The sequence below is a fragment of the Enoplosus armatus genome, chromosome 16, assembly GCF_043641665.1.
Source record: "Enoplosus armatus isolate fEnoArm2 chromosome 16, fEnoArm2.hap1, whole genome shotgun sequence".
Lineage (NCBI taxonomy): Eukaryota > Metazoa > Chordata > Actinopteri > Centrarchiformes > Enoplosidae > Enoplosus > Enoplosus armatus.
In genome coordinates this window covers 21,506,274-21,516,667 of record NC_092195.1, presented here as the reverse complement: position 1 = coordinate 21,516,667, position 10,394 = coordinate 21,506,274, and the positions used below count along the sequence as shown (strand labels likewise).

The following is a 10,394-nucleotide window of genomic DNA, read 5'->3' as shown; positions in this document are numbered from 1 at the left end:
AGCTCCTTCAGTTGAATCCCTTTTTAACATGAACGTGAAGCTCTGACGACCTGAAGTCTCTGAACATAAAGCTTAGATAGCTAAACCTTAGCCGAGTTCATGCTGAAAACATCTTCAGGTTAGTCTATTAAAAACAACGAACACAAGTTCAAATAGACAAATAAAAAAGAATACTAAAACACAAACACCAACAAACAATAAAACGAGGTTCCAGCAGCAGAATGCTACCAGCTAACAAGATTAAAAACTAAATACACAAATTAAAAAACAGCAAAAGAAAAAATGCGACAAAACAAAAACATACAAAAATCTACAAAATAACTCAAACTAAACAAAAACATACTTAAAAAAATATAAAGCACTGGTTGTTTGATTCAGACCAGGTCCAGTTTTTTAAAGACTAAATACAAATAAATCCATGAAGTATTATTAGTGACATACAATGGTCTAATGAGTTTTACTCATACTGCTACTGCAGCTTACAGTACTCGAGTACATGTACTTAGTTACTTTCCACCACGCCATGAAAGTCTTTGGGAGAAATACCAGTATGAAATAAAAACTATGTTTTGAAAAGAAAAATTCTATATTGGAAAAAAAAGATGAGCTGAGTAATATTTTCTTATTATTTCACTAATTGGTTCAGTTCTTTATTTTACAGAACATGCTTCTCTATTTAATATTGAACACTTTATAAGAATAACAGACAGCAACTGCGTCTACAGGAGCTTTCATTGTACAAACCTGGTTCAAGAAAAAGGTCAAAGGTCAGATAAATAAAAACTTCACCAAGAGCCGTGTTTTTGGTACATTGACTGTTTTTTTTATTCCAAACGTGTGTCTATATACTGAACATCAGAGGGCTGGCCCCCTCCTACAGTCACCCCACACGTCAATATCAATAATAATGATAACAATAGAATCATCAGAGTAATATCCGTCTGTCGTCTCTGTCCTACTGATGAGCTGAGCACTGCTGGTACGAATCTGAGGGAGGAGCAGGACAGACGAAACTAAACAGCAGACCGAATGAGGAGACGCACACACACACACACACACACACACACACACACACACACACACACACACACACGTCTAAAGTCACATTTTACATCAACTTTCCTGTGTGTTTTTCTCTTTTTTCAGAAACCATTTCTTCGTCTCGGATGCTGCTGGCTCATTTTCTAAACATGTCAACAGTAAAATAATAAAACAAACAGGAAGAACAGACACTGCCCTTAAACAAAACAATATTTCAATTAAAAATGTGCAGGAGTTGATTTACATTTGGCTCCGTTTGGTTCGGACCCTGCAGGCGGGCGATGGTAACGAATGTGGAGTCGACATTATCAGCACTTATGAAGTGTAATCGGTCGATGTGATTGGTCGATGTATGGATCTTGGAGGTGACTTTTGATCTTGAATCGTCGTGACATCAGTTTGAAAGGACTCGAGGTTACCATGAAAAAATAAAGAAAACAAGCAATACTCAGATTGGACACGCTGGCAGGAAGGAAAGTACAATCACATATTTAGTTTTTTCTTTTGCAGTTTGCCCTCCATGTTTACCTGTGAATGTGTGTGTGTGTGTGTGTGTCTGAGCGCCATTGACTTCCTGTTACACCCTGCACTTTGATCACAGGCCGAAACCAGCTTTAATACTCCCCTAAAATATACTGAGCTGTACTGAGGTAGTTCCTCTCCTTCTAGGGACTGTATGAATGACTGGATTGGTGAGAGCGGGTGAGCCTTATGTTTTACTTTGTAAAAAAGCAACACCCTCCCCCCAAAACCTCAAAATAATATAGCAGTATTCAACTCGCTTCACAATAAAGAATCTAAGATGATGTACTCACTTTAAACCTTTAAATTGTCACAATAGCCACCAATTCACACTTAAGAAGAGAGATGAGACTAAGACATTAGTAAACGACATCTTGCAAAGGAAGGTTTAATTAAAATATAAATCTGCTGTGAGAAAATAAAGAAGGCCCTCCCAAAAACATCTTCAGCCAAAATATAATAGCCGTAATACTTTTCATCCCTTACATGCGGCTGTGTTGTGGCACTGTGTTTCCAAATGTAAGCAAGCTCTGGCCCAGACATGGCTGCCAGATTTGGGGTTGGGAAATGAGCTCTCGTTAGCAACAGTTGGGCCAGCTATGGGCCAGTGCTGGCACCTGCAGTCGGACCAGAACATTAGCTGATTTGGCTGAATGATGCAACACAAGTCTGGCATGAGTGTGAAAACTCTTCTTGTCAGATTTAGCTTGCTTTTGAGCAAAGCTATTTTGGCTACATGGGATGGACTTTTATTTTGAAAAAGCAAAGCAGCAGATGCTTCCTTGTTCTTTGGCGAGTTGTGAACACTTTAAATAGTTCAAACTTTGAAGGAATAGTTTTGGATAACACGCTCCTTTTCTTTCTTTCTTAGAGTGAGTTTTATCAGATGGATAACAATCTCATGCCAGGGCGTGGTTAGCCTAGCTTAGCATAAAGACTGAAAGCAGGGGGAAACTGCTAGCCTGACTCTGCTGAAACACCTTAACGTGTTGTATCGTATTTGTTTAATCTGTACAAACTGGGAGGTGGTTTAATGGGTTTCATCAATGAACAATTTCACACTTTTTTCATACAAACAGAAATATAAAAACCACAGTGTGTCATCATTTTAGGGGGGGTCTGTCAGGGGTCATATTAGATAACACCTGTCGTTATGCTAAGCTAGGCTAACTTCGTCTTGACTCTCACGCCGTTCTAAACACACAGACAGGAGATCGTTATCCATCTGAACAGCTAAAGAAAGCGAATGATCGTATTCCCAAAATGTTGAACTATTCATTTAAAAACAGAAGCTAAAAGTGGTTTTATGTCATTGTTTCTTAAAATACTAGTTTCTGATTGGCTGACTGTTAAAACTGTGTAACCAGACCCCTAAACCAAAGATCCAGTCAATAGTTTAAGCATCTTTTTACATGAAAATAATGACCTTGGTGAGGAGAAGTTTTCTTTGTCTTTGTTGTCACATTTTAAGACTTCACATTGTGCATTATCCTTTACTTCGTGAATCGGATGCTGCACGGAAAAGAAGAACTACCCCAGCACAGCTTGGTGCGCGTCAGGTGAGTATCGATGCTGCTTCGTGGGTCACAGGTCAGCAGGAGTCTGCATCGACAGCGACAGGGTTGTTGAGAGCTACATCGTCCAGAGACGTCCACATGATTGACAGATGACCATGATAACTGTACAGCTGCTCTGCTACTGTGTGTGTGTGTGTGTGTGTGTGTGTGTACGTCTCCTTCTATACAAACACCAGGTTCAGTATTCAAACAGTAAAACCTCAGAGTGCTGATAAACACAGCCTTTCTCTCAGTGTCTCTGACTCCGCCTCGCTTGGCACGGAGTGAGATGATTGGCCGAGGCAAGAGGTGGATGACTGAATGTGGGCGCGACAACCGAGACCCCAGGATGGCGTCCATGTGACAGGCACTTCCTGTTTGTCCATCCTCTGCAGCCCTGCGCTCCAAAGCTGCTTCAATCCAAATGTAACGTTTGATTTAGAGTGGTTTAATCCGCCCACCCCCGTGGAAAGGTTACTGGTATGATCCACTGAGCCGAAGTGGCTTCATTTTTATGAATGGGTCACAATGGTTTCTTCCATACACCCCTGCTGATAGGCCAATTTGGACTGATCCAGCTGTGTCGTTGGGGCCATAAAGTGAAGTTCACTGAGGGTTTAAAACCGTGACCTTTGACCCCTCTGATGACGGCCCACACAGCGCCTGTCCGCTCAGTCGTGCCCACCTAGTAAGTCCATCGGTGGGCGTGTTGGCGTCTTAGGGGGGGGCAGCGGCCGGGGCGGTGGCGCTGGTTTGGTATTGGCCCGTCGCGGGCTCCCCGTCCCCCCGCCCCCGTCGCTGTCAGCTCTGTCTGCTGGGATTGGAGGAGGTGGCGGTGGGAGGCGGGGCAGCGACATGGAGCCGTGGTGGTAGTGGAGGTGGTGGTGGGGGTTGTGGCGGTGGTGGTGACCCGGCGTCACCATGGAGGGAGGGATCCGGGAGCAGGAGGAAGCGGAGGAGGATGAGGAGGGGGGAGGAGGTGGGGGAGGTGTAAGGGTTGCCGGCCGCAGGCTCTGGATCCGCCGGCACTCCTGGCAGATTCGCACGTGGCTGCAGCCCTGCAGGAAGCTGCGGGGCGGGGCGGGAGGAGCCACCAGGGCCGACGCCGGAGGAGGGGGAGGCGGCGTGCTGGTGGTGGCGTTGGCGCCTAGCGGGTCCTCCAGGAGCCTCTGTGGCCCCGGGCCCAAATCAGGGCCTCCTCCCATACCTCCCCCCAGCCCAGCCAGCCCTCCTGTCAGCGGCCCGGCACCGCTGTACAGTTTGCCGTTGCTGAGACGCATCTCGCGGACCAGGCGTATGGGGCGCGGGGCAGCCAGGGCCAGGCGGGACGGGTGACGCAGGACTCCGCCCCCAGCGCTGCTCAGAGGACGCCGGCGACGAGACCGAGAACTTTTCTTACAAGAGACGGCGTTTCGAAACTCCGTCAGCATCTCCTGACAAACAGAGACCTGCGAGAGAGAGAGGGAGACAGAGAGACAAAGAGAGAGACAAAGAGAGAGACAGAGAGACAGACTGAGTGCACACAGCCACAGAAGCAGGCAGATATAAGACAACATGGCTGCTTAAAGAGACAGACGTGAGACAGTTCATCCTGAAACTCACAAACCAACACAGACGGTTTAATAACTGAAAATGGAAAACTAAGTTGTAGAAGACGAATCAAAGTTGTGTCCTTGCAGGACGGTTTGTCTCACTCACCAACAGACAGACTGAGTAGCTCTGTCTTATTTCAGTTTTATTATTCATATCAATAATGTTGAAAGTATTGTGTTTATCGTCCTTATGTCATATTACTTGAATTATATTTCTATTTATTTTATCGATTTATATTGATTATCTTTTGTTTTGATTTGGTCTCTTTCCTACTTTGTTTCCCTCTGGATAAATTAACTTCTATCTATCTTACCTTTTCTTCTCTTGTTATTAATTGTGTTATTTGTGTTCATGTTTATTTATTCTTTCTAATCAAACAAAAAGAATAAAACACTGAATATTAAATATGAACACATGTGTTTTCTCCTTACATCAGTATTCCTGCAGTGCTTTAGCAATAGGCGACTGTTTCTGGATATGATCATACCAATAAAGCCTTTTGAATTTGAATTTGAGAGAAAATGTGTGTGTTCATATATGATGGAGGGGAGAGAGAGTGAACACATTATGCTCTGGATGTTTTTATCTGTGTGTGTGTGTGTGTTTATGCTCGGCAGCTTCCCACCTCAAACCAGTGTTATCTGTAAATATGTTTGAGTGTGTGTGAGAGAGAATATGTATAATCTATAATCTGTCCGGTGAAAAACAGTCTGGGCAGAAAGTCAAATAAATGACAGATAAATGAAGAGCAAATGAAAGTCAGAAACTGTGTCTGCAGAGGACGAACGAATGGACACAACAGGCTGCTGGAATACAGATACGAGGACAGCTCTGTCTCACAGCACAGCTTCCTGTTTTTCTGCTGGAATTTAAATCATTTTACTAGTAGTTCAGTGTCTTTCAGCTTCTTCTCTTTAAAGCCAGGATATTTCAACATTAATGGCACCCCATGGAGTTTTTGAGTAATGGTAGTACAATTTGTTTGTATCTAGTGCACATGTACGAGGACGCACCATAGACTGTATATAAAGATGGACGACATGACACCTCCCGAAAAGTGAAGCCAAAACGTCTCAATCAGCTGCAGTATAGGTCATAAGTCCCGTCCCCTCCATGTTAGCAGATGGGACATGGGACAAACTAAAAAATCAAAGTGCACATCAAATACATTTTTCCATCTTTATATACAGTCTACAGCAGAGACGCGTCGGCCGTCTTTATTTACAGTTTGTGGTGGAGACGCGTCGGCCATCTTCATATACAGTCTGTGGTGGAGACGCGTCGGCCATCTTTTTACATATGCATGTGCACAAGTGCTGCAACACAATACACTTTGTTTCTGCCAGTTTCAGTTTATTCCAGTGATGATGACGTTTTGAGACCTTGAACTACAGTATGGTTTTCTATCTGTGATTTTCAACATGACTCCACATCTGTAACAGAGTTTAATGAAGACATCATTAAATGTTGCACTAAATCAATGCAGGTTTAAAGAAATAGTGCACCAAAAAAATGTTTCATAAAGGTGGAGATACTCACTGAGCTGTCAAGTCTTCAAACACAAGAACCTTTATTACATGTACTTTATTTTATACACATATTTGGGAACTTTGGGACTCCATTTGAATTGAAAGTTTAATAATGTCAGTGAGCTGGCTGGAGGAGGTTAAAGTGTGACTTTTTGAATGAATATTGAATAAAGAACTGTCTGATCATCATACTGTACACTGCATCACATGAAAACACGCACACACACACACACACACACACACACACACACACACACACACACACAGGCGGATGACCTACTGAGGTGTTTGAGCTGAGGTTGAGGCCGGGGGCAGGGCAGGAGGAGGAGGACGAGAGAGGAAGAGGAGGAGGATGATGATGAAGGTTTACCTCGTCCGTCTCGGCGGTGCGGCGCGTCGACCACACAAACTCCATGATGGCAACGAAGACGGCGATAATGAGGCCGCAGATCAGGACCACAAAAATCCCCCCGATGTTCTCCATGCCAAGACCTGAAACACACAGATACACAGTATTATCATATATTCACTTAATACAGCATTAATATTCTAAAATGTAGGATTTGTTCAACAAACTTAGCAAACCTTGATATGGCCATAATCAATACTTTTCTTTGCTATGTTCATTACACGCTTTATACATAATACACTCTGCAATCTGGGAAATTTTAGCCAGCACGCTAACATGCTCACAGTGACAATGCTAACTTGCAGACGTTTAGCAGATATAACATTTACCATGTTCACCATCATAGCTTAGCGTGTTAGCATGCTAACATCTGCTAATCAGCAGTAAACACAAAGTACAGCTGAGGCTGACGGAAATGTAATTAGTTTTATTTGTTCAGAAACTCAAACAAATTGGACAAATAAAACATTTGACCCGATGATGGCGCCAGAGGAAAAGTCAGAGGATCACCAAATTATTTATTTAGTTATTACAATTCATCCTAAGGGGAAGTAAACATGCTAACTTAAGAGTCTTTGTAACCATGCATGTCAACCATCTTTGTGTGAGTTTTTAGGTGCAAATAAATTATTAATTTTAACATTATAGAATCAATGATGAGAGTGTGGAATTAATAACTGATCAAAAGCTACTAGTCTCCTCATGTCTGCTGTCTCTTTACACAGTTACACTCTAAGAAAAGGAGAAAAAAACACAAAAACAAAACAGAAATCCCCAAAACATCCAGGATTTTGGCTACTAGCTGCGACACACCCACATCACCACAACGTACTCCCCGATCTCTCATTACACTGCAGTGTTTCAGTGTAATGACACACACACACACACACACACACACTGTATACTGTGCAATCAGCAACAAAGAGATACTTGATTAGTCTTAATGGGTCTTAACAGGATCTTAATGGCTTGATTTTCTCAGGCTTCACACACACACACACACACACACAGATACTTGAAGAAAGCTGTGCGAACAGACGACAGAGAGCAGCTGATCAATACTCAGACAGGAGCCACATTCCCATTATGATCGGCTCCGAAAAACACGAGTGAGAAAGTCGATGAGCACAAACTCGTCTTGTTACAGCAACATCAGGGAGAAAAACACGTATGTGGGTCAATAATGGAAAAAAGGAAAAATTCAGTCATCAGAATCAATGCGGATGCAGACAAAAGACAGGCAGAGACAGAACAACAAGACACACTGGATGATAAAATGAAGGCACTTCTGTTGCATCAGAGGCTGTTTTTATGTGTTATGTCTCATTTCTCACCTTATGAAACATAAAGCAAGAGACAAGAAGACAGAACGAAAACCACTCATTAAAAAACGCTGGTTTTAGCAACGTAGCTCTGAGGATGACGGCACCATGAGTGATTGATTGATTGATTGATTGATTGAATGATTGACTTGGTTTATGACCAAATGCCTGCAAAACTAATCCCATCAGCTTTAGCATGCTAGCATGCTAAACTAACATTATACCTAGCTAACATCAGCATGTTAGCACTTTATCATGCCAACATAGCATTTAGCACAGTAAAGCCGTTAGCATAGCTTCAGACGTCCCTTTGGGCTCTGGGAACCTGTGGTGGCCATTTTTTAATTTATTTTATTTTCTGACATTTTATTGACAAAATAGTTGACAGATAAATCGACAATGAAAGTAGTTGTTTTGCGACCTCTGTGGGCTCTGGACTGAATGTCTTTGCCAAGTGTTTTTTCAGATTGTGGCATTTTAGTGACGATGGAGGACAAAGAAGCAGAACACAAAATGACAAACTGCAGGTTGACATTTAGTTTGTCAGAGATATCACATCTGCTGTCTCCGTTCTCACCGTCGGGCTCAAATCACATCCAGGTCAATAAATCCAGGAAGAGGCTTTTACTGAGAACATCGAGTGTCTGTAACTGTTAAATATATTATATCTGTAAATAGTCATAGACATTTTGGGGAATACGCTTATTAGCTTTCTTTCTGAGAGCTGGATGAGAAGGTCAATAACATTTTCACATCTGTCCATTCAGTATGAAGGCTGTGGTCTCCCGTGACACCCACCTTTGGCTCGGTGGTCCTCCTCTTTGGGACACTGTCCTCCCTCCCACCAGCGTCTCTTCAGGATCTCCAGCCTGTTGCTCTCCTGCAGCTGTAAGATGCCCAGAGTGATCTCATCTCTGTACGGAGAGCCTGAGGAGGAGGAACGAGCGCTGAGTCATTCACCATGTCAGCCAGGTCTGAGGTTAATATCTGACCTTTTCAAAACTCGAACAAACATGGACAAAATGACGTGAGATAGCTAAACTGTAAGAAGATGTATTAACATTTAACTACAAGAGCTTTCCAACATGCCATGGCAGGTCTGCAGCCCCTTTGTTAAACACGTGTTGAGCTGCACTAACGGGCACATCGAGGTACTCATTTATGTTTCTATACTGACATTTTCTTTTCAGGGAGCACATGTGCTAATAAAGTGAGAAATGTTAAGAGAGCAGAGGAAGAAACGAAGCGGCTGCTGCAGCTTTTCTACAAATCAAACGCCTGCTGCTGTTTTGAATCTCATTTTGCAGCTGAGGTCTGTGTTCTGCTGTAAACTCCAAACTAAATATAGACCTCTGTGAATGAGAACATTGGTTTCCGGGAACACGTTAGCACTAGCCACAATAGCTATCTGTGATTTTTTCCATCTTCTCTGTACTGGGCCGTTTACTCCCCCAGTGGCACCACCCAGTGCAGCAGGAGCATTTTTAATCAGAGTACGTCATTCTGTACATATCAAGAGGTGATTCGGCTCTACGGTCATTTTGGAGTCCATATTATATTATAACACATTGGCACCTGTCATTAATATTTTGTCCACTACAGCTGTAAATTATCGAGCCTTCATCCTCACCTCGTCCTCACTTCCTCCCTGCCACTGTCGCCCATTCATCTTCTTTCTTATTCCATTAAAAAGTCACACTGACTGTCACAAAATGACAGACAGCAGGAAGTGTGCGGGTGTTTTTCAAGGTAAAAGATAAGTCTTTGACAAAATGATGACACTTTTACTGGTTAGATACTCATATTCTACAGATAGAGAATGATTCATCTGACTTCCTTTCTTTTCCTCCTGATTTATGCCTTTCTTTGGAAACAGAACTCTTCCCTTTGAAGCCAAATATCTCGTTTGGCAAGTTTCCAAAAGAAGGATCTACTTCAGGTAATGGAAATGGACGCATACCATTTCAGATTTTCCTCAGTCTTCTACCGAGATCTCTTTACGTTTGTTGTCCTTTACTCAATGTTTTTCTTTCACACATGATACAGGTTCTTCTCTCTCTTGAAAATCTTTTATTACACACCAGTGTCTCCTCATCGTCTCCTCCTGGTGATGTTTCTCCTTCTTTAGTTAACTGTTTTGACTACACTCATCCAATAATACAATGTCTCAGACAATAATAACGATAGTGGTCACGGTTAACAAAACTTGTTGACTGTCGGTTGGAAATGAACTTTCAACTCCCAGAACACGGACACCAAAAGGACTTTAGCTTTAAAGCAGCTGCAAATTCTCATCTTCTCCTTTTCAAGCTGATGCTAATCGCTCACTGCCAGTCTGCCCAGTTAGCATGGGAGACGATGTCTCTCTGGGGCACCTGGGTCATTCTGCTGCTTTTATTTCCATCACTTAACAGGCCGGTTG

The 10,394-nt window shown here is 42.8% G+C and overlaps 1 protein-coding gene across 1 annotated transcript in view; it reads right to left on the bottom strand.

Moving 5' to 3' along the window:
• Positions 1-3,790: 3,790 nt before the first annotated feature.
• LOC139298720 (glutamate receptor ionotropic, kainate 5-like) overlaps positions 3,791-10,394 on the bottom strand; it is a 53,819-nt gene continuing 47,215 nt past the window's right edge. Inside the window, exons 17-19 of the mRNA XM_070921450.1 lie at positions 8,771-8,899; positions 6,612-6,733; positions 3,791-4,567 (exon numbers count right to left, since the gene is read on the bottom strand). Of these exons, the coding sequence (XP_070777551.1) occupies positions 3,791-4,567; positions 6,612-6,733; positions 8,771-8,899 (1,028 nt within the window). The remainder of the gene's footprint in view (positions 4,568-6,611; positions 6,734-8,770; positions 8,900-10,394) is intronic.